Source organism: Stegastes partitus, unplaced genomic scaffold (genome assembly GCF_000690725.1).
Source record: "Stegastes partitus isolate 25-593 unplaced genomic scaffold, Stegastes_partitus-1.0.2 Scaffold22, whole genome shotgun sequence".
Classification (NCBI taxonomy): Eukaryota; Metazoa; Chordata; class Actinopteri; family Pomacentridae; genus Stegastes; species Stegastes partitus.
Genome location: NW_007577753.1, coordinates 599,428 through 623,615, shown reverse-complemented (window position 1 = coordinate 623,615; position 24,188 = coordinate 599,428). Strand labels below are relative to the sequence as shown.

Here is a 24,188-nt window from a genome sequence, read left to right as displayed (position 1 = left end):
TCTGGAGGAGGTGCAGGGAGGTGATTTTACCTCAGTATGAGTGTGTGTGGGTGTGTGTGTGTTTAACATATTGAGAGAGAATCAGTAGTGAGAGCAGGAGAGCAGGGCAAAGAAAAAGATGATGGGTTGACCCTTGGAAAGCATCTTACCTTAAAAAAACCCACAAAAAAACCCTGAAGAACATGGAAGGCAAAAAGGTCCTCCATTTTGTGCCATCTGGTAAGTTTTACAGGGGTGGAGTGGGGTGAGAAGGTCTTTCATGGTGCAACCTGAGCCAACTGTGTCAAACACGTGGAGAAACCCTCTTTGAAAGTAGATGTGTGTGTGTGTGGGTGTGCACGTGTGTGTGTGTGTTTGGGGGTGGGGGTGTGTGTGTGTCTTTGTGTATGTGTGCGTATGCGCTGGTAGGATTCAGGAAACTGCTAAAAAACCTAAAGTTTGTTCACAGCATATGGTCATGTTTAGAAGTGAAACACAACACTAGGATTTTCTCCTATTTGTTTCATAGTTGGTTGCTGTTTACATTTTTATGTGTTCATTGTGTAGATTTACCAAAAAAATGAAACTAATATGAGGAAGATGCTTTCTCTGTCAGGAGAGCTGCAGAGGCAAAAGCAAAGCATATGGGTCAATATTTACAATATGGCAATAAATAGGACACTTTGTGTTTCATGAAGGGTTTTAACAAAAGACCTGCAAAACATTTCCAGCATCTGATTTAACCCTCGTATAGCACCACACCGTAAAGGCATAGTCCAGGAAAGTTCAGTCAGTTGATTGAAAAATACTTATTGATCTTTACTTTGTACAAAGTGGGAAAGTCTCCAGTGTCATGCTGCTACAGTGTCGTGTCCATAGTGCAGTAATTCAGCTATTAATGTTAGCTGTACTTCTTTTAACACGAGATATCTGACACGCGAGAGAGCCAGTGTTAAAAAGGTAATTATAGTCAATAATTAATGTGGTGTACTGACAATCCTGTGTCCCATGTCATTATTTTATGACAAGTTATAGGCCGACTATTTATTATACAATTGATCTTGAAGACAACATGTAACTAATTGATAATTAAAATAATCACAACTAAGTTAAAATGCATCCTCTGTTCAGTGCCATTAATGGGTTAAAGAGTCCTACTTGAATTTTCTCAGGTCAAGGATTAAGAAGATTATCTGGCAGAAAAATGTCTAATATTCTAATCTGGCAAATTTTAAGACTCTCCGCTCTCATTTAAGGCATTCTCCGGTTGACTTTGATGATAGTGTCATTTCTCTGACAATTCTGTTGATATTATTCATTAGAGTTGTATTTAGAAACTGTGCCAAACCTACAATATCCCCATTCTTTGTTACTCTAATTTGGATTATTATCTCCAGGCTTACAGGCTTTATTTACTTTGCCACAACCTGAATGTAATTAACAAGAAGTGGCTCTTTGAAACACTTCTGTTTCCTGAGGATTAGTGCAATATGTCACATAAAGCAAAGTGAGGAAAAAAACAAAACAAACTCTGATGTGTACTTTGGCTCGTAAAGTATAACTTGTGTGACTGTGATTACTGTTGGTCCAGTGGTCATATTCAGTGTGCTGGATAAACAAATATTAGGTTGTCCTTGTTGTTAGCCTTTAAGGTGTTGAAGTGGAATGAGCTGCAGTTCCTCCTTCCTGTTATTTGCCTTATGACAAAGCATATGAATGTGTACATTGTGACCTACAGTGTACACATTGTTTATGGTACAGCTGCCAGCAGCTATCGTGCTCAAATTACATCTTGATAAGGTTGATTTAGCTTTACCAGAAGGTATAAGAGTAAACATAGCACATTATAGTCTATCATTTGGCAAACGCAAAACTGAAGAGTTGGCCTTCATATCTGAAAAACAAGCTGCAAAAACCCTTCACGTTTATCAACATCATGTCCAACCTGCCTTGATAGTTTGACCTTGCACTGTTCTGAACAGAGTTCTCAGCTCTGCAGCTTTGTGCACTTGTTGCGAGAGACCAAACAAGGATTCTTCGGTTTCCTATTGCACAAGGACATTGTCTGCCAACAGATAGCAGGGTGGCAGGGTTTAATAAAACATGACTTTAAGTTTCCCTTTTTTGTCCAGTGAGACAGACCAATTACAGACATCAAGTCATGGTATTAACAGAGCGGTGCTTTGGTATCTCAGATTTAAAGAACTGAAGGATACAAAACAAATTTAGATACAAAATTACTGATAGAAAAGTGTTAAGAACAAGTGGTTGGTACAAGGACATGCAAACAAGACACATTGGATCTCTGTGAGGCTGTTTACAGCCGGGGTTTGAACTAAGTACAGACATCAGCATGCTAATATCCCATGATGATGCTGACAGGCTGATATTTATGAAGGTCACTATGTTCACAATGTAGTTTACTGTGTTCATATTCACTTTTGTATTAGTAATAAACACAAATTACAACTGTCTGAAAATAGTGCAACAAAATATTGACATGCGATTTATAAGATTTACAAATATGAATAAGATTTTGGGAGTGAAATAAAACATGCATGAACAATATTTGAACTACTTCTGGATTTTACAACACATTTTAGTGAAATATTGATCAGTGTACGTGAGTGTTTCCCCCTAAAAACGACACCAAGTTAAGATCCAGAAACATACAAACAAATATTTTGAGCCAAACACCAGTTTTGTACTGATGAACTGCAAATTTGCTCACACATTTTTAAAAATGGGAATTTAGTTTATTGTGTAAAAAGATTTAGACATCAGTTGAAACCTGAGCAGTCAAGTGTAAATATCTTTTGCACTGTTATTGCTTCGCACTTTGGAAGGCATTTGGCCACGACTCTCCTATCAAAATCTGACAGAAAATGTTCCATTATAAAGGGGACATATAGGTCAGAATGAAACTTCATGGTACCTGATCCAGAAGTTATCCAGCTAGCTAACCGATAATCAAAAATGTCAGCCTCATGGTAGTGCTACCGAGGAGAGGTTGGTGATGACCAAACCTGCCTGAAACAGTGTCAGTGGGTCAGAAAACAAACTATTTTGAGAAGGGGTTTCTGTGTCATGCTTGCAGTGCCCCTTGTGGAAAAACTCAAGGCTCAACTTACACTTCTGTCAATGTAAATGCCACCAGACTGCACCATAAGCTTGGAGTGATCAGCCCGTCTGCCAACAGCAAGAATATTCTGTCAGGTAGACTTTTGCTGTAGGACTCTGTGCTGACTGAACAGTGGCAGGTAGAGAAGACAGACAGCTGATATTTCCAACACTGACTGTCCCGTCATTTTTTCCTTATAAAGCACAAATGTCATTTATGTCCAAATACAAATGTAATACTTGAAGTGATGAGATAGTGTGTGGCATTGCTGTTCAGTTCAGGCTCCACTGTTGATCACACTGCAGATAATATATTGTGAAGAGTATTTACGATAAACCTGACCTTTATCTTCAGGAGGCAAGACTTAAAAGATCTCAATCATCCTGCTCACACCCAGCTGAAGTACAAACAGCTCATTGCATGAGCTTCGAGGCACCCTGTTGTCTGTGCAGACTCCTGTGAAGTGGAGGAGGCCTGGGAATGTTCTGTCTAATCTGCTTTGAGATATAGCCTTGCTTGGAAGCCCCCTGTGCCAAACTTTGCCTCAGGCAATGAAAAGCTCGTCTGTACAGCTGCAGCGGCGTCTCGCAGATACATGATCGCCTATACAAACATCAGACACAGCTGGCATCGGCTTTTTGGTGTAACGGAGAGGGAAAGGATCTGTTTTCAGCTCCTCAGCACATGTCATTTTTATTATCTTCTTCAATATTTACATAACTTGCATCCACTCTTAAATCTTTATTACAGCATCACGCCTTTTTAAAGGCCTTTAAGGTCTGATTGACGTTGTGTCACGCTGAAAATAATGATCCAGCAGACTCAGATGTTATGGATAAGTAGCTGGCTTTTTAATTTAAAAATAAAAACCTACTGTCTATAAATCTGTCACTATGTACAGTGGAAGTAGCTGACTTGGTCAACATTTTTCTGCAGTCCAGAAGCACACCGGTGCAAACTGACTTTTTTTCCCCTCACTTATGAAGTGAGAGCTGCTGTTGCACTATGCAGAAGCCCTGGGGTTAAAGTGTCAGACCACATGGAGTCCAGATTCACACAACTTTATCAGCATGTGCTTGTTAGTTTAACTGTCGAGCATCTCTGTGGAAACACATTTAAAAGAGTATTCATTCATATATTAACATTTATTTTATAGGTGCTGTCACACATGGAGTTGTGATGAAGACTTTAGGAAAGTTCATGTGTGAAAGGAATTCTTGATACTTCTACTTGGATTCCCTTAAGTTTGATTAAATCATTGAAACTTAAATATAGATAAGCAGTCTAAAAATCCCGAGATCAGACTGTGAAGGATATTTTACAGGCTTTTATGATAACAGCGGATGGATTTGTCACTAACATTGTGATCAGCATTGTGGAAAGCTGCAAAAAGCTCTGAAAACACACGTTGCATGAACTGACTGGCAGCAGGCAGACGGAGTTAGCAGCTCTCAGTGATGAACACAGTAGAGTGTAGCAGGTGACGAGTCAAGTATTTATACTGAGAAAAACAAAGTGAATCCTAGATTTATTGTATTGGCTAAAATCTCCACAAATCTGCTCAATGTCATATCTAAGAAGCTGTCCTGATATGTCTCCCATATCCGTTTTATGATATAATATAAAATGGATATATTTACAATAATGTTCTTTATCGCTGAAAGTCTGGCTGTTTGTTTGTTGTTCATATGACTGAAACATTTACTTAATGTAGCTGAAGTGCTGCTCGACGCCAGGCAGCACAAACAATAATGAAAATCTTCATTATGAAAGACTTTGAGCTTGAAATTGAGCATGAAGTTTTGTAAACACCATCTTTGTGTTTCCTCTCCCACAGAGGCTCCCGGCACTGGGAGGTCTAAGAATGGATATGTTTTCCAAGAGATGGGTGCGTAACTGCAGCAACACACACAACACTTCCTGAGATTGCTTCTCCTCAGCAGAGCCCTTGCTCTTTTATGAACGTGATATGATCTACAATCTACCAAACATTCAGGTTCTTTCCTTCAGGATCTAAATATATTGCCTCAGTTATTTATGCTAATGCCAATGCTTCTCGCTACTCACTGATGACCCATTTCACATGCTGGTGAGCACAGTCAGTCCCTTCGCTGTGTGTTGAGAGGTTAATTAATGGGTAAATAACGAGGCAGATGATCTCTGAGTCAATGATGGGAATAGGGACTAATCATAGCTCAAAGCTCTGCTCATGAAGGGTTAAGGTTAATTATCTAATTCTGAGGCAGTTTCTTTCTTCCCCCATAAAACCCGCAATCGAGAAGCCATATTTATCTTCTATACAATGAAGGAATTTACGAGGGGCTGCTGTTGTTATATTGCTGCATGTCTGGTTTAAGGGGGATTTTTTATTGGCTCTCTCTCTTTCTCTACCTCTCGCTGTGTGCTTGTCAACAGATGGCAGAGTGGTGGGAGGGCAAAATAAATTGTCCCTAACGGCAGACACTGTTAATGTGGCTCGCACTGCATCTTAACCTTGATACAAAGAGCAGTTTTATCTCAGTGTGACTTATCATAATAAAGCAGCGACTGAGGCTGCGTAATGACCTTTATTATTACTTCTTGTTTAATGCGACTCACTCGACTGTAAAGTGAATTTATTTTGACATAGTTGAAATTACAAAGCTGTATGTGATGTATGGAACAGACACTTGGTTGACACTCGACTGCACTCGTCTATGTGAACGTCCACAGAGCTGCAGAATGGGGAGCTGGAGGATTCACCTGCCGCTAACAAGGAGAACACCTATGACATGGAGATCCCGAACAGCGTTTCAGGTGTGTGTTCAACGTTGTATGTTATACCTGGACATGTTTGGTCTGGGGTGGGATTCGTTCAGAGCATAAACAAGACAGAACAGATGCCTACATCAGGGAAGTAACATTAAACACAAATTGTCGTGTGTTTCTTGTGTTGTAGATCTTGAAGGACCTGGATTTGGCCTTTTGAACACAACAAGAAAAGTAAGACCTACTTCTTCAATGACCCTTTCTATATTTGGCATAATCATTACCCTAAAAAAAGCAGCATATTAGATGTACTTTTACATTTTTATCACTGAATGCTTAGCCCAGGTAGGATTGCTCAGATTTCTTAACCCTAGCTGAGATCTGTGATAAATCTGAAAGCATTAAAAGTGCTGCTATGTGATGTACAGCAAACAAAATCAGATGGTGAACCTTGAATATTTCATCAATCAATCAACTTCCTTTTGTTCTTGCTCTCACCAGTACGTGAAGCCCATGAACTTCCAGGAGGAGGTGCGTGCCCACAGAGACCTGGACGGCTTCTTGGCTCAGGCGAGCATCCTCTTGGATGAGAAAGCTGCTACTCTGGACGAGGTCCTGAGGCGAATGTTGACTCATGTGGTGGAGGACGGCCACGAGAGCTGCGCTGCGGACGAGATCATGGACTCCTTGTTCACAGACGCAGGAGGGAAAGACATTAACGGTGAGTAAAAAGTGGTTAAAAAAGCAGTCTGACACACTTGATGAAAAGTTTGTTTAAAAATGTGCCCTATGCTGTTTCGTTTTGACTGTTCAGTGTATCACTTCATGCTTCCACAGTTCACCTTCTGTCAGAAACCATTCAGGGTGTGACTGCTACGTCTACTGGCATCCGTTACCAGCAATCCTGGCTTTGTATTCTGTGAGTTCATCTGCAATAACAACACAGCTTCGACTTGTTCGGGTTTGGAGTTAACACCTCTCACTAACCAACCAATCTGTGGAAATCTCCTTCAAAGGCCTGTTCACAGTTGCTGAGTTCACTTGACTGAACAGAGACAACACAGCAATGTTTTTGCAGACAAAGCAATTTTGTGCTTTTAAAAGTGGCACTCAATTTTACACCTGCCAATACAGAGTGCTTCACAATTAATCATTTATACATCACGGATTCAAAACAACAAATTTCTATCAACGCAGCTCCAATGTGAAGAGCCTGCAGAGACGCCACATCTGCATCACCCGTCTGGAGAGGCCACAAAACTGGGGAGTCAACTGCTGCGAGGCTCGCTACGTCATCCTCATCCTCGCCCCGCCCAGAACGGTACAACCAAATTCTGAGCTCCTCAGTTGAAAACATTTTTTTTGTAAAGACAGAAATCTGTCAACTTACATTACTAAAACAGTTATTAGTTTGGCTGACATAATAACTGAATAATAACTCCACATTTTTTCCATATGTTCCCTGTAGCCTCTTTAATGTAAGCATTTACTGGTTTTCTATGACAGTGTTTTGGATCTTAAAATATTTCTCAGACAAACCCATAAATTCGAGGGTACCCGAAAACATTTTTTTCACATTTTCTGACATCCTATAGTCCAAAAAAACTAAGAGAATAATTAGCATCAATAATCCATGTAATCAGTTGTACTAAAATGATCCTCTGTCCCGCCTTTTTCTCATACAGTTTGTCATACTAAACAAAAATGCTGCCAAATATTAAGAAACTGCTCATCAGCATGACCGATAAACTAAAACTGTTTTAAAGTTATTCAAGATGTAATATAAAGTCCCTCTCTGGTCATTGATTCAACCCCTAAAAACCCATCTCTGTGTATCCAAGTTACATACGTGTTTAAAGTTTTTTCTTTTCCATCCTGCCTTAAAGTGGCTCCACATACGCACACCACTCACTGCAGCTCGAGTGCACCAGCTCACCTACATCTCTGTTCAAACTGTGTACTCCATGCTGTACAATAGGAATTTGTAATATTGGAGTAATTCAGGCATGCATATTTGAACCGGAAACTGATTCTGATAAGGAGTAATGATACAGAAAACCCCACCCTGCAAGTTTACAGGATTGGTTCCTTATGTCTGTTGCATATGAAACCCTGGAAGTCTGAATATGTGTTTTCAAGACTGTCATAAGTACACTACAGCTTCAAGGTGGAAATGCTCAGCCATGGCCTTGACTGCTTATTTTACGAATGATTTGTCTTCTAACATATCCAAAACAAAACACAAACACAATAACAAGGTAAAAATCCTGATTTCACTGAAGAGAATCTCTAAAGAATCCAATGACCAGTCTTTTTGTGCGACTAACAGATCATTGAATTTATTCATAAAGTGGGATCTTTAGTAAGCTGGTAGCTGGTTGAAAAATAACCATTGGAGAAATAATCTAAATTGACATGTGAAAAACCCTCTTTTCCTTTTCCATCATGCTTTTCAGAAAAGCACCAAGACGGCCATTGAACTGGGTAGAACGTTTGCTACGATGTTCTCCGACATTTCCTTCAGACAGAAGCTTCTGGAGACCAAGACCCAGGAGGAGTTTAAACAGGAGCTGGTCTACCAGCGACAACAGCTCTCTATAGTCAGCGAGAAGCCGGTGGAGGAAGTGGAGGACTCGGATCCACGCAAAGGCAAATCACTCAAGGTGTGAAATAACAACAAAGAATATGTAAAACCGACAGTGTCATGTGGGTTCTGTGCTGTAATCGGTGTAGAATTTGCTGAAATAATAAGTGGCTAGATGACTAACTTGGGTTATGTGCAGTATGTTGTGTAGGGATAAGAGTGAGCAATGGATGCCAAAAAACATTAACCTAGAAAAGCCAATATACAGGAACATAAATCTACATAACAAAGCATACTCACTTGTAAAAAAACAAAACATTTACATTCTCTACCGACTGTTTGGTCTCTCCAGATGTGGAGACCACCCTCAGGTTCCCCCCCTCTATCGGGCATATAAAGATGTGGTGCAGTAAAGTAAAGTAGTTGAGCCAGATTATCTGAGAATCCTGTTTCCACACTCTATTAGCCAGGCCTGAGGAATGAGAAGCAGCTGGGCAACAGACTGAAAAAGCTGCCAAGTCTTCCATGGAGCTGGCAGCAGAATGTGTGCAGCTCCATGTAATGATAAAGTACTTCATTATGTCCACTTTTTAAATTAAGAGGAAATGTGTGTGTTCAGCAGGGGTTTGGAGAGGAGGGAACACCCAAACACTACTGGGAGAGAAAGCATGTATTTAGATTGTAAAAGACTTCAGTTAATAACAGGTTGTGGTTACACCTGATGTCCTGACTGGATTCAAAACAGTATTTAAGTGTCGCGCCTGTTGCAGCCAAGTCAGTCCTTTAACTAATTCTGCAATTCTAAAATAAACCAAAACAAATAAAACAATGATGCCCATTCAGGTATGCCAGTATCTTTGATTTCATACTGGATGTTAGCTATGCTCCTCCTGACAACGTGTCAACATTAAAAATCTTTTAAAAATCAATACTCTCACCCACTCTCCAGCTAGCAAACTTTCAATGTTAGGTTGTCCTCACTCAGATCCCCATTAACGCTGCCAGGGCAAAAAGGCTCCACAGTCAATTCAGTTTGACAGCAGCATCACTACAAGTTGATTCTTTGTTACAGTAAATGATGCAGGATTCACCAGTAAAGTCAAAGCTCTCCCAATACTACTTTCTTCTACTGTCTTGATTGCCAACCTGAGGTTTGTTGCTGTGATTACTTTACAGAGTTGTAAAATCCTTTCTCGTATTTGTATAGACCAATGTGCAGGGTTTTGGTTTTTATACAGTGATGGATGTACACCAATCAGCCACAATATTAAAAGCACTTACCTAATAATGTGTAGATGATCCCTAAGTTGCTAGAACAGTTTTGTCTTGTCAGGCCACAGACCTCTGGTGGTGTCCTGTGGTGTCTGGCACCAGCAGATCCTTTGGGCCCCACAGGACCCAAGGATCTGTGATGTAGGGTCTCCATGGATCAGGCTTGTTCTGGTGCGTCTCACTGATGCTCTATTAGATTGTTATCTGGGGACTTTGGAGGCCTGATCAACGTTTTGGTCTCTTTGTTGTGTTCTTCAAGTTGTTACTGAGCAATTTTTGCAGTGTGGCAGATTGCATTGTCCTGCTGCCGTCTGAGAAGGCTGTTGTCATTTAGGTGATATTCTTGGTCTGCAACAATGCTTAGATGACTGCTGCCTGTTAGAATATCAGCCACATGAATGCCAGGGAACAAGGTTTCCCTGCAGATCAGTTCATTGTGGTGAGATGATCAATGTTATTCATTTTGCCTGTAAGTTGCCGATTGTTGTATAATCAAACTGATGGATATATGACTCGGAATGATCTTCAAGGATCATAGTTTTACTTTTCAAACACAGTGTCATTTGTCTAAATTAGTGCCAACTTAGTATACTTTAATAATATGATGTTTGACATTTGTATTACCACAGTTTTTAGTGACGTTGGCCAGAATGTATCGTGGAGTTTTTAATATATGAGCAGTTTAGATTTGAAGGTTCCGCTGATACACTGCAAATTTTTGGTTAGGTTTCAATTCATATATGTAGCTACATACCACTCCCTGATGTCTCTATGGCCCTGACCGTGTTCTGCTTTTTTCTTCACAGTGCAAAGATTTCTTCAAAGCCGGTAAAGGTGTTTATGATGACCTCCGTCGCAGACTGCCTCTTTACCCCTCCGATTTTACAGATGGTACTACTAATATCCATTTTGCAGATTTGTTACCACTATAAGTCATTATATCCTTAATAACCCTTCGAATATCTCTTGAAGGTATAACTGGGAAGGACCGCTGTCTACTGAAATACACCACCACTGCTATTTTCCTCTACATTGCCATTCTACTGCCTGCTATTGCCTTTGGCTCACTGAATGATGAAAGCACGAGAGGAGAAATAGGTATTCCTTGTCTTGCTCTTGACTATCCTATTCCACATTATTATACAGCAACAATGCCTATAAAAAGCATTCACTTCCTCATGGAAGTTTTCCCCTTTTATTACTTTTCAACATTGCATCACAGTGAATTTGATTTGATTTTGAAAAGAATTTATTAAAAAAAAAGACTCTTTCATGTCAACGTGAAAACTCAACACACGGTAATGTTAGTTCACGAAAAATATAAAACGTAAAATAAGAGATAACGTAAGTATTCACTGCCACTTGGTACTACAAGTCTCACAAGTAGTACAACGGAGATCATCTGAGCACAGTGAGCGCTTCTCAAGTAACTGTGGTATAAAGACACCTGTATCTGGATGTCCAGTCACAGGTGAATCAGTGAATCCTGGCTATAACTACACCACAATGACAAAAGACCACTCCCAATAACTCAGTGAAAAGGTTATTGAAAAGCCCTATTCAGAGGCTGGATGTAAGAAAGTCACTGAATATCCCTTGGAGTACAATTAAATCCATCATTAAGAAATTGGAGAGTATGACACATGCATAAATCTGCCTAGGGCACACCATCCTCAAAAACTCAGTAACCATTCAAGAAAGAGACTCGTGAGGGAGGCCACCAAGACACCTATGAATCTTCTGAAGGAGTTACAAGCTTCTGCAGTGGAGATGGGAGAGACTGTGCACACAACAACTGTTCCCTGTTCTTCATAAGTCAAAGCTTTTTGGGAGAGAAAGAAAGCAAAGAGAAAGCCACTGTTGAAAAAAAGCTCATAATAAATTTAAGCAAAAGTTTCCTAGTAGGTATGTGTGAGACTCTGAAGTTACCTATTAGGAGATTATTCAGTCTGATGAGACCAAAACGGAGCTTTTAGAGAATCGGACTAGACGCTTTGTTTGGCAGACACCAAAGCTGCACATCATCACAAACACATCATCTCCACTGTGGGGATGCCTCTGCAGCACACCCTGGAAAGCTTGTAAAGGTCGACTGTAAAATGAATGCAGCAAAGTATAAAGAAATCCAGGAGGGCAACTGATACGGTCTGTAAGACAACTGTGACTTGGAAGGAAATTTATATTCTAGCAAGACAATAATCGGAAGTATAAAGCCAAAGCTACACAGAAATGATTTAGAGACAACAAGGTGAATGTTATGGAGCAGCCGAGTCAGAGCCCAGACCTCAGTCCAATTGAGAATTTGTGGCTGGACTTGAAAATTGTTGTACCTTACGATCCCTGTGCAACCTGACAGCTTGACCAGTTTTAGAAAGCAGAATGGAGCAAAATTGCAGCGTCTAGATGCGCAAGGTTGACTAAGACCTCTCCCACAGCCTCAATGCTATAAATGCTTTAATTACTAAATACTAACTTGAAGGTAGTGGATACTTATACAATCACTTATTTTACATTCAGATTATTAATTGATTGACAATACTGTGCAGAAACTACTGCGTTTTCAATTTGACATGAATGAGTCTTTTCTTGTAAATTCTTATCAAAGAGCCAAATTATAATGACCGTGATCCAACCTTGAAAAGCAATAAAAGGTGAAAACTTCCAAGTGGGGTGAATACTCATACTACTTATTATTGGCATTGTATAAATAGAAACATAAAAAATATATATATGCAAAGTATGCTAGAGATAAAACGCTGTGCCATGCAGACAAACTTTTATCAACAATTTTGTCTTTGTTCACAGATGTTCAGAAGACCATTGTTGGCCAAAGCATTGGAGGAGTGATCTACTCATTGTTTGCTGGTTCACCACTTGTCATCCCACTGACCACTGCACCACTGGCAATCTTCATAAGTGGTTTGTATTGTGTATTGTATATATATGTACATTACAGTAAAGTATATCAGTTGGCAAAAGCACACAGATAATGACTAAATAACACACAGTAAATGGAGCGTTATTCTACAACAATATAGTATTTGGTTGCATCACAAAGTGTATCACGTGGCCATTTAAATCAGTTGTTTCCTACAACTAAAACAGATTTGACAATTTTCTATCTTTCTGTTATCAACTATGAAGCGCCATATTAAGTGCACATGCTTTCATCAGATAACTTACCGAACCCTCGATGACCTCTCAGTCGTCAACATAAACCATGCTTCATCACCTTACAACGCTCTCTCTGTGTCATCAGCAATTTAAAGATATTGAACTTTAAAACTGCAAATTTCGCTGAAGTTTTGTCTTAATGGGGTCACATAATTTATCTTGAGATTTGTGGCTCGCAAAAAAGGTTGTTCTCCACAACACTGTGAGGCTTCACATCTTTGCAAATGAAATATGAAATCGCACTTGTGATTTGCAGAAAAAAGCTGGTCAAAGCTATTGAGCAGGTAATATTTAACACCTTAAGGCTAGCAAGAGGGGCAATGCAATATTTATTTTAAGGGCCCAGATTTGTCATGGTTCCACAGAATTTTACTCCCTAACGGCATTGTTGACCCATCTTTCCTCCATTATCCAAAGCATTTCCATACTGTTGATTCCAGGGAGGGAAGTTCTTGTCACGGTCATGGTCTTTTTTGGGGGGTTGGTTTCTAGTATCTGCTGGCTCCAGCCGGCACTGTTCAGATGTTTCGGTAGAACGTGCGCAGACACAGTGACACAGGTGTGCTTTGGGAATTTCCAGATAAAGCTGAATATTTAAAACTATGACATAGATCAGTGTTTTCACTTTGATCTATCAATCCAGACCATTTAACCCCTAACTCAAGTCTGATGCTCATCAGCAAGCGACATCTAGAAACCACATGAAGACAGCCTGACGGGTGACTCAGTCATTTTTTACCTTTGGTTTGAATGTAACATCAAAGCTGCCACTTGAAAAGACCAAACCACAGATTCTTAGTGACTAAACTCTATAGATTTGTGGAGCTTCTAAACAGGGTTTCGGTTTTCCATCATAGTTGCTGTATGGTTCAGTCTTGCTGCTCTTTTCATCGACATCATCAGCCACGACAGGCAGCTGTTTACAGAAAGAAACCTCAGATAAACCACGATGTACACAACCTGCTAAACGTCAAATGGATAGAGACGATTTACAGCAAAACAAAATCAGAATTCAAACACGGCAATATTTATCAGAAAAACTCATTAAACGTTGTGTTTTCCAAGAAGTCAAACAGTAAAGCTGCTTTGAAAACAGACAAATATGTATGAGGTTGTATCTGAGTGTGTCTTGTATAATGTGTATGTATAATTTATAGTTATCAGGGGTATCTGCGATGACTACGACCTCGACTTTGATGCTTTCTACGCCTGCATTGGTTTATGGAACAGTTTGTTTCTCATCCTCGGAGGCTTATTCAATGTCAGCCTGCTGATGAAACTCTTCAAACGGTGAATACACAATAAGACTCTCGCACATCATTTGTTACCTGTTACATACTGCAGACAGAACATCCACGCTCGTAATATATGTAACGAAACCGTGAACTGTGTGGTCATGCACTGAGGTGAAATCACTGATAAGAGAAGCCACATCTGTTATGACTTCCTGTTTTCAGCCCTAATCATTAATATTGTTTAATGTACCTATCTTGGCCATCATTTTGCCTTGAATGGACTGTTATGTCTGTGTGTGCAAAAAACCCACAGCTTTGATAAAACATGAATGATCACGCCATGCTGCTTTTATTTCCCTTATCTCCCAGTTCAACAGAAGAAGTCATTGCATTGTTCATCTCCATAGCATTTGTCGGGGACGCAGTGAAAGGCACCGTCAAAAGTGAGTCCAGCCAAGGTCAGACTACATTATGCATGTAGTGAATGCTTCTGTAATAAGTAATGTAGCCCAGCAAATATACAGAACCATTATGGAGGCTTTAGAGGAAAAGCAAGCATAAAATCAAACAAGCCTGCCTGCAGGTTGCGTGAAACCAACGTGGAATTCACATAATGTCGTCTTCTACAATGATGTTTCGTCCTTTTCATCAGGGTCCATCACAAGTCAGGAAATACATGGATAACCGTACAGCTTCTTGCCGAATTACACTAAACTGAACAATGTTTGAATGCACTTGAATGATTGGAAATATATGGATGAATGACACAGTAAAAGAGAATTATATATAGAAGTTGGTGCATAATAATAATAAATGCTGGTGAGATACAAAATGGACCTTGGGGTATTTTTCTCCAAGACTTAACAAGACATTTTTGTTAAATGTGTCAGTATTGAAAAGACAAAACAGTCATGTTTAGTCTTCAAGTTTATCCTCAGTGTCATGCCCTTCTTCTTCCTTCTTCCTTCTACCCTTTCTAGTTTTTCAGCACTACTACCGGGGGCCCACACTGGTGACCACAAACAGCACGGTAGTGCTTCAGCAGATTAATGAGATTCTAGAGATGGCAAATAACAAGACGGAAAACATGCTCAAGCATCGTAATGAGACTGTGTCGCTGTCGGGACAAGCTGAAGGGCACGCGTCAGTCTTCCTGCCTGAGTCTTTGGTGATTTGCACAAGAGAAATGCCCATCCTCTGTCTGCTGCTCATGTTGGGGACTTTGTGGCTGGGCTACACCCTCTACCTCATCAAGAGGAGGTATAATATGCTCACTTATTGGTTCATGTTTAGGAGATCTCAACCATTTAATCGAATTTACGGAATTATAAAAAAATATATATATAGCAAGAGGAGGCATAGTTCTGTTTCCCCTTAAAGCAATCTCTGTAGTGGATCCTTCCCTTTATCATAAGTTTCCAAACACAGGAAATACATCACAGTAAATGTGAATAAAATGTTGCACAAAACATTTAGAATATTGGCCATAAAAGTGTCATGTATTTTAGCCGGTGTAAAACAGATGACTTTAATAAAAACATGAAACAAGCAGATACAAAGCCTTAGTGATACGACCAGAGCTGCTTTTAGGGAAAGAAAAGGGGAAAAAAGTGGATGTTAAAGTCCTTGTTCAGACACCAGTTAAACTCCTGTAAATGTATATCTGTGTATTGGTGTTACATATTAGGAGTTTTTTTTCCATGCAAATGATCCTTTCCTGCCTTAAAATTATCTGAATTATCTGTAAAGCAAATTTTATAATAATAATTGTAGCTGTAAATGTGAAAACAGGGACTTAAAAAGAACAACATTTTCTTTTAGATTGTAATATAAGCAGTGGTGCCAAGTATATTTACTCATGTCATATACTTGTGTTCCATCCTGAATTACATTATTCAGTTATAGTATATTCCAAAGGGACAATTTGTGCTTTACTCAGCTACATTCATGACAGTTGTAATTCATATGCATATTAAGATTTAAAAACCAAGAATGAGCTCATGAAATAGAATGTTTTATTTGTTCACTAAATTAAGCCATCCAACAGTTTATAAAATATCCAGAAGTGGCTGACCCTCATTCAGCTACACTACAATGCTGCCTATACATTCATGTATCACTAATAGTATCTAATCTAGTGTTTAAACAAGATAAGTCTGACGGAGGCCCATTTATCTAACGACTACTACTGCATTTGTACTTTAAGTAAATTTTGCTGATAACACTTCCTCATTCTGAGGCTTTCAATGAAGGATTTTGAATGCAGGAGTGTATCTCTCACTGTAGTAATGCTATTTTTTTTTACTTCCTTATAGGACTGATATACCTCTTCCACGACTGAGTTTACATGTCATGTAGCACAAATTCTAAGTCGCATTTGATTTGAAGATCTGAAGTATAGTATTTCAATAAATGTAAATAGTTGCTTTCAACCTCTGCTTGTGGCAGCTGCATATAGGCTGACATAACTTGTATAGGAAACTGAATGATGTGGGAGGGGGAAAAAAGTCACATCCCAGGAGTCGGGCAGAGGCTTACAAATCACGTACGATGAATCTCAGCCTTCAGCTATACTGTAATACGTGAGGTAGATAAATGTGACTCTGCCATCATGGATTTCCATATCTGACTCCTGGGATGTCATTGTTCTTTCCCTTCAGTGGCAAACTTTTAGGACTTGGCATGAATTATTTAAAACAGTAACTACAGTAAATACTGCTGTAAAAGTACATGTAGAATTTATTACATCAGAGTTGCAAAATGTTGGAATATGTTTTGCTTCTTTTCTCTCCGCAGCCCGTATCTGAATGGCAAAATCAGAGAGGTAGTGTCTGACTGCGCTTTGCCTATCTCTGTGGTGGTATTCTCCTTCATTGGCTCCTACCTTTTCCTTGACATAGAGCGTGAGTACAGATGTCTGAAATGAAAGAACTGATAGAAGAGTACCCTTGAGGCTTTAAGTCACAACCTTGTCATATAATACCTATTCAGAAATCCGTCATTGGAGGGGAAAAGGGAATATATTTGCTTGCAGTGAACCTTCAACCTAGTGTGAAATCTAAATGTTGCTCGTAAAACAAAGCTTACAAGGAAAGGTTACTATTCAGACATTTGTGTTTCGTTTTCATTGTAATGTAATGTGTTTCCTATAAATCTTCTGCTCCTATTAGTTCCTGTATTCAGTGTCCATGATGGTCCGATCTTCAGGTACCCCCCATTTGATAAGCTGACAGGAATGAATGCACTGAGCGCGGTCGGGCTCGGTTTTCTCCTTGCCTTGCTCATCTTTATCGACCAGAACATCGTCATCTCACTCACACATGTGCCGGAACACAAGTAAGATCGTCATTTTATGTTTGAATATCAGGGCATGACAAGTAACAAAGCTTATGTGGTAACATGTTTCTGTCACAGTATGTCAAACTGCACAAAGAGGTTATACTGTGTCTTCATGTTCAGCTGTTGCAGCATTAGGTCACAAATAGAAACAGAAGTCGTGCGGCCACTTCATTGACAAACCACTGAAGGCTGTGTGTGTGTGTCTATACCAGGTTGCTAAAAGGCACAACGTTCCACTGGGACTTAATGCTGACTGGCTTCATCAACATCCTCATGTCCTGTCTGGGGTTGCCATGGATGCACGCCGCCTTCCCACATTCCTCTCTGCACGCGCGTCAGCTCGCCAAAGTAGAACAGCACGTAGAGAACGGACACCTCTATACAACGTGAGTGAAGTTAAAACAAGAACAAAAAAAAAAAAAACCCAGTCAGTGCTTTGAAAGATATCCAGCATGTGACTGACTGAAAACAGCAGCTTGTCTAAATCCTTTTAACCCTCTGGATGTCTGGGAGCTTGAACAGTGGTGTCAGTGACCAAATAGCCAAAGAGCCATTTAGTGAAGAGACTTTATTAAAAAATGTGAAGCGTGGAATCAATTTTGCTGCTAAATTAATTGTAAAAATATGAAAATGCCCATCAGTGAGCTGTACCTGCTTACGGGAGGCTGGAGCCTGTCCTAGCTGACACTGGGGGAGAGACTGAGTACACTCAGTCCATCACAGAGCTAACACAAGGAGACAGATATGGACAATTTAGAAACAATAATTAACTCACCACTCTGAGAAAACTCACACAGGTACAGGAGAAACATGCACACTCCACACAGAAAGGCCTCTGCCAACAAATAAGATCAAACCTGTTACCCTCTTGCAGTGAAAAGCTATGAACTATTTATCTGTAACTAATGACTGTTCTGATCAGTATTTGCACCAACACCACTGTTTCAAGCCTTTAAGCAGAAGGTGAAAAGGCACCAACTGCTCAGGATATTTTCACAAATGTAGTACACACTCTAAGCACTGGGCTATTGGTTCACCCTATATTTAAATGTGTTCTATTGAAAATAAATAGAACATAGTTGAGTTTGGGAGTTCACGCTTGACTTCAGAAACAGCAGGTGACCCAACCTCAACTCAAGGGACACTTACCATTTTCTGTAGATGTGATTTATTCATTGTCAAGAAATTATCGATGTTCAATGTATAGTCCTTATAGTTTTTATCATAATGCTAAATTTGCGTTGCAGTACTTTGATGCTTCTAAGTTTGTTTGCTGTTAAAATTACAAACGTGGAAAACCAGGAGTCTAAAAAGTGAATGAAGTAGCTCTAATAATAGATAATTAAGTTACATTTTTTTTAAATTACATTTTTATTACTAACTAAATAAATATAAAAACATAGATCTGACCATTAAACCAGCCTTTACACAAGTTGTTTCTTAGTCATATGTATAGGTGTGCTGTGTGTAGATTGAATCTAACATGTAATTTAATTGTATTATTGCCATTTAGAAAAAACTAAAAAACTAATACATCCAATAAATGCCAATAAATCCTGCATAACATCTCTGCATGATACTCTATAGAAGCTAAACCACATGTATCTTATTTGTCTTTTTTGTTCATTTCTTACAAAACGCAGGATACTTCTATGTGTTTACGGGCCATAAAGTGGACTCTTAGGTTGAATTGCCCAGCATTTCCTTAGTTTAGCCATTCACGGGCCGATAAGAAGCAACTCATTCCTGTTAATTAGGATAAAGAGATGTTCTCTAGTCTTCTCTGAACAGATAGGACATGCTCACTGGGTTTCTTAAAGAACTCTCTCTCGTTTGTCCTAATAGTATCGTCAGTGTGAAAGAGACACGTCTGACCTCATTGGTGGCCAACATCTTGATCGGTCTGTCTGCGTTCATGCTGCCAATTCCTCTGCAGTGGATCCCCAAGCCCGTCCTCTACGGCCTCTTTCTCTACATCGCTGCCACTTCACTTGATGGGAATCAGATGGTGGACCGCATGGCCCTGCTGCTAAAGGAACAGGTGAGCTGGAGGGACATAAGGAGGCTGCGGTTTGATTAAACGGCCTGTTTGCTAATTGTCAGTAAGCCTGTTTCTATCTCTCTGTCTCTTTGCTTCTTTCCTTAACATAGCAGCAGCCTCAAATGAAGACTGAAGTTTAAAAAAGTTTTTTAAAAAAAAATCAATTACAACTTTGCTGCCACCATTAATAGTGTTTTGCTAAAACCCCCAAAAAAGTCTAATTTGTACAAGAAAATGAGCAACACAAACTAGTAATAATATGACATGTTGTGTTGCTGTGACAAGAAACGATCACACGATAAACTTACCTCATCATAACAAAAACTATTTCTTTCCTTTTCATAATAAAAAGAATTTGGTGAAAACAAGAATTATGTTTTAGCAATACCACCATGACAAATAGCCCTACCGTAAAAAATCTGAATTTAATTTCAGCAAATAGGAAATTCAACAAGCTTACGGGGGAAATTGGCATACACTTTCTTTGCAAATGGTAAATTATGCTGCAACAACAGATGTGTTTTTTTACATACAAATCTTGCCTTCAGGAAAGCACGGCGTATTATAGTCAATCTGTTTTTATTTTATCAAATTACAATATGAATATGAGTAACCTCGCTTAACCTCACGACCAAACAACCTCACTGAAAGCGGCTTTATAACAGAAACATACTTCTCTGTCTAGACCTCCTATCCTCCCACCCATTACATCCGCCGGGTGCCTCAGAGGAAGGTCCACTACTTCACGGCGCTGCAGATGATCCAGCTGATCATCCTGTGTGCCTTCGGCATGTATCCGCTGCCCTACATGAAGATGGTCTTCCCCCTTCTGATGATCCTGCTGGTTCCTGTCAGGTGAGATGACCCAGGCCAACAGGGGGCAGAGTGGGACCACAGAAACCCACATATTTCATTGTCTGAAAACATAATTCATTGTAAGATTCAACCTGTGTGGTTTTCAAAGGGGCACCACACCGATTTTGCACATGAAGTCAGTTTACTACTTACAGCTGCTGCTACTGTGAGTTGTGATCTATGGTTGTGGAGGCAGCTTTGTTAAAGTCTAAAGTGTTGGAGAAAGTTTTAATGGGAAGGCTGCGTGGAGCTTGAAAGTCATCGCCGTTTATCAATCAGGAAGGGTCTACAGAGAGACGCTGTCACTTTGGATTAAACTGAAAATGTAGACCTGCTGGTTTTGCATGCTTTACCCTGAGGATATGTGCGATTCTATCACACTGAATTTTAAAAATAGGAATCAGTCTCTTGCGATTTCTCGAACCTGTGGATATGAACTGCTGGAGAATTATTTTAACGATTTATAGGATTACATGGTGTAGAATTCTTTTCACGATGGTATTGCATTACACTTACATTATGAATCATTTGACTGTGTTATTGCAAGTGAAACACCTTAATCCTGCATTCTTTACAACAGCCAGCAGGGGGCGACTCTTCTGGCTGCAAAAGAAGTCTGACTGTAAAGAAGTCTTTCAGAAAATGACCTGTTATCTCAGTAGTTTTATTACCTCAGTAAACATTTCCATAATGAGTTTAGGGTTTCTGTGGCTAATTTCACTTTTCCTTCAATGCGACATTATGTTTATTTTGTAAATTATGTTTCCTTTTACGGTAAAATATACAATAGAGCAGGCCATGCTTTAGGGTTGGATTTCCTCGTAACTTAGAAGTCACTATCATATTGACAAACAGTTCTCAGTCAGATCCTGCCCCCCCATCACTCCTTACATTTGGTGTCAAAAGAAAAAGATGGTGAGAGCCAAATTCCAAACTCAAAGCTTCAAAACTGTAGTCCAGAAATCACAGTGGCGACATCATCTTTAATATAGAGACTAGGTTCAGAGCTGTTGCCGAAAAAATGTCTCTTAAAGATGCTGTTTCCGTGTAAATAACATGTGACTGTATCATGTGTTCCACCTCAGGACCAGCTTGCTTCCCAGAATGATTGACGCAAAATATCTGGACACCATGGACGCCCAGCACATGTAGAGCAACGGAGCAACTTCATGAAACGATTCACTTTCTCCCGGTGGACTCAGAACTTAGTGATTGTGTAAATAGCTGAAGGAAATGCATCTGGACTGCAAGATTTCAATTCGAGCACTTGCTGGTGACTGGATTAACATTTAGAGCCCTCATTTGCTTTCTGATTTTTCATTACAAATTCACCGTTAACGTAGTCGACTTTAACATGTAACATTCCTACAACTTTATTGTACGTAACGCTGTTGTAATTAAGGTCTTCGCTTACAGACAAGTCTGTTTTGAGCGGGACGGATGCACCAGCTGATAACAGGGATGTCTTTTGTAATGTTTTAAAAACTGTCTATCATTTCATTTTATTTAGACGTTGTGTTGTTTAAAAGAAAACTGCTAGAGTTTAAAGTTTGATGTTGATGAGGTAATTAGGGACGTGGCAACTTCAGTGTGAGCAATTTTACCACAGGAGAAAATCCAGTGTGAAAATGTATTTCTCAGTGCCGAGGGAAGCGTCACCTCACATGAGTGACATTTTGATGAGCTTACACTCAACACATGTTCCAGCTGTTTAGATGTGAAAACCCGCTATTTTCATCATGAGGAGACACATAACCTGTACGCTGCTTTATGTTGTTATAAGAGGTAACTGGTGTGTAATGTCGTGGTTAAATCAAGCTATTGTGAAACAAATAAAGCCCTTTGAAGGAACTGAATGTCTCAGTATATCCCACTGCTCTGATATCAAGGTGCACACACAGGCATTAAGGTAAAAAGACTCTGGGCCACTCTCTCATGTACTGGTTCACATCAGCACCACGCCTCCCTTTATTGAGATGAGCACTGACAGTTCTGAATGTTAAATTCCTCCAACAGATGGCAGTAGAGGTTTGCCTTCTGGATGGTTGGAGATCAGACTTTCCTGATAACAAATGTGAACCCACCAGTATAATACAGAAAAAAATGAGCAAGATTCATATCGTCCCGTAAAAGAAACTGGAATAATGAAGTTAAGATTGAACAGATACGAAGCATGAGCAGTTTTTCCAAAAGTCACAACCTTCAGATGTTTTGTCATGTAATTTTGTTTCATTTTTACTTCCAGCAAAGCCACTTTTGCCAGCCAACAAACCACCTGGCTAATTTTTAATGCACTTTGCTGTCATAATAGTTATTTCACCATGAATGCATCATTGACTTCATAATGCTTTTTTTTTCTAGAGGACCGAATGGCCTTAATACACATGCATTTGCAGTCAAATTCTTTGTTTATGCACAATGACCAACAAAAAGAGGCTCATTCTCAAAAGATAAACCAGTGTATTGTCTGTGGATACAGAGCTAAAAATATAAACATGAATACAGCAGAAGAAGGCAGTTTATTGTAATTTATATTTAGTGTTTTAGAATTCTGTTGTGCGAAGAAAATAATTCCGCCTTTGTAAAAATGAACCAGACCGTGGAGGCACTGGGTGAATATTTTCTGATGGCCAATAACACAAGTTGTTTTCTTGATTCTTAAAGATTAGGGGGAAAAAAAGCATATGTCCAACTTGGAGACACATCTGTCAAGCAATTCAATAACAGGAAAAAAAATGTCTGCACTCTTCATTTTAACATCCATCCATCCATCCATCCATCCATTATCTATACACCGCTTAATCCTCACTAGGGTCACGGGGGGTCTGGAGTCTACTAGGGTCACGGGGGGTCTGGAGTCTATCCCAGCTGACTTAGGGTGAAGGCAGGGGACACCCTGGACAGGTCACCAGTCTATCACAGGGCTACACTTAGAGACAGACAACCAAGCACACTCACATTCACACCTACGGACAATTTAGAATCACCAATTAACCTCTACATGTTTTTGGACTGTGTGGGAGGAAGCCGGAGAACCCGGAGAGAACCCACGCTGCACGGGGAGAACATGCAAACTCCACGCAGAAAGATGCCGGTGCCCTCACCGGGATGCGAACCGGCGACCTTCTTGCTGCGAGGCAACAGTGCTACCAACTGCGCCACCCTGCAGCCCTTCATTTTAATATTTCCAACATTTTTACTTCTCATTCAGAGTTTGAGTCTTAATTTTGCTGTTCATTGCTCATTTGAGAACTGAATTATGTGGCACCAAATACTGTAAGAACAACTCATCCATCCACATCTGTCTTGTGCACTAGTCCACGCATGAAGTAGAAACAGAATTAAGGCTGTGCAGGTTCAAAATCAAGAAAAAAAAGGGCAAAAAGGACAGCCAGAGAATATCCAGGATAAAAGCAGTCCGTGATGACCTTCCTGTGTAGCCCCTTAGTCCAGGTCGACCGGTGCACTGAGCCAGCTGTGGGATCGAGTACAAAAATACAGCCAATCGCATTGCGCCACTAAGATTGGTTCTCTGAAGGGATTTGACTCCTACTGGTAAAAAAAAGAGGCAGAGAGATGATGCGACTGTCACCACAGAGATATATTCACCTCTTAGTCACCATAGAGATGCTGCCAATTAAGTTGCCCTAAAAAAAACCCCCAAAAACTGTATATTTATCTGTTTGCCAGCAACACAGAGCAGCACTGACTAATCTGAGATCTGTGGTGAATAATCGGTGCTGTTGTCTGCGCTGCTAGAGCCCAGCTTCTCTATTAATTGTGGGCTTTACTCATGTACCTGTGTTGCCTCGCCCGCCTGTCGTCTCTTCCGCGGCCCAG

General features: G+C 39.9%; 1 protein-coding gene across 1 annotated transcript; it reads left to right on the top strand.

Moving 5' to 3' along the window:
• On the top strand, positions 1–22,199 carry LOC103367091 (sodium bicarbonate transporter-like protein 11). The gene is made up of 20 exons (XM_008295011.1): positions 1–219; positions 4,938–4,988; positions 5,813–5,896; positions 6,039–6,082; positions 6,350–6,569; positions 6,686–6,767; positions 7,046–7,169; positions 8,305–8,511; positions 10,511–10,595; positions 10,677–10,802; positions 12,510–12,623; positions 14,036–14,168; positions 14,483–14,556; positions 15,094–15,373; positions 16,910–17,016; positions 17,284–17,449; positions 17,665–17,838; positions 19,298–19,493; positions 20,179–20,348; positions 21,434–22,199. The coding sequence occupies exons 1-20, from the start codon at positions 183–185 to the stop codon at positions 21,498–21,500; spliced, it is 2,541 nt and encodes an 846-aa protein (XP_008293233.1). The 5' UTR covers positions 1–182; the 3' UTR covers positions 21,501–22,199.
• The last annotated feature ends 1,989 nt before the right edge of the window (positions 22,200–24,188 follow it).

Excerpts from the sequence above, each read along its gene's own strand:
- LOC103367091 (XM_008295011.1), top strand. The coding sequence starts at position 183 with ATGGAAGGCAAAAAGGTCCTCCATTTTGTGCCATCTG. Across the intron at positions 4,989-5,812 it reads ATATGTTTTCCAAGAGATGG|AGCTGCAGAATGGGGAGCTG; the intron begins GTGCGTAACTGC and ends GAACGTCCACAG. Across the intron at positions 5,897-6,038 it reads GATCCCGAACAGCGTTTCAG|ATCTTGAAGGACCTGGATTT; the intron begins GTGTGTGTTCAA and ends CTTGTGTTGTAG.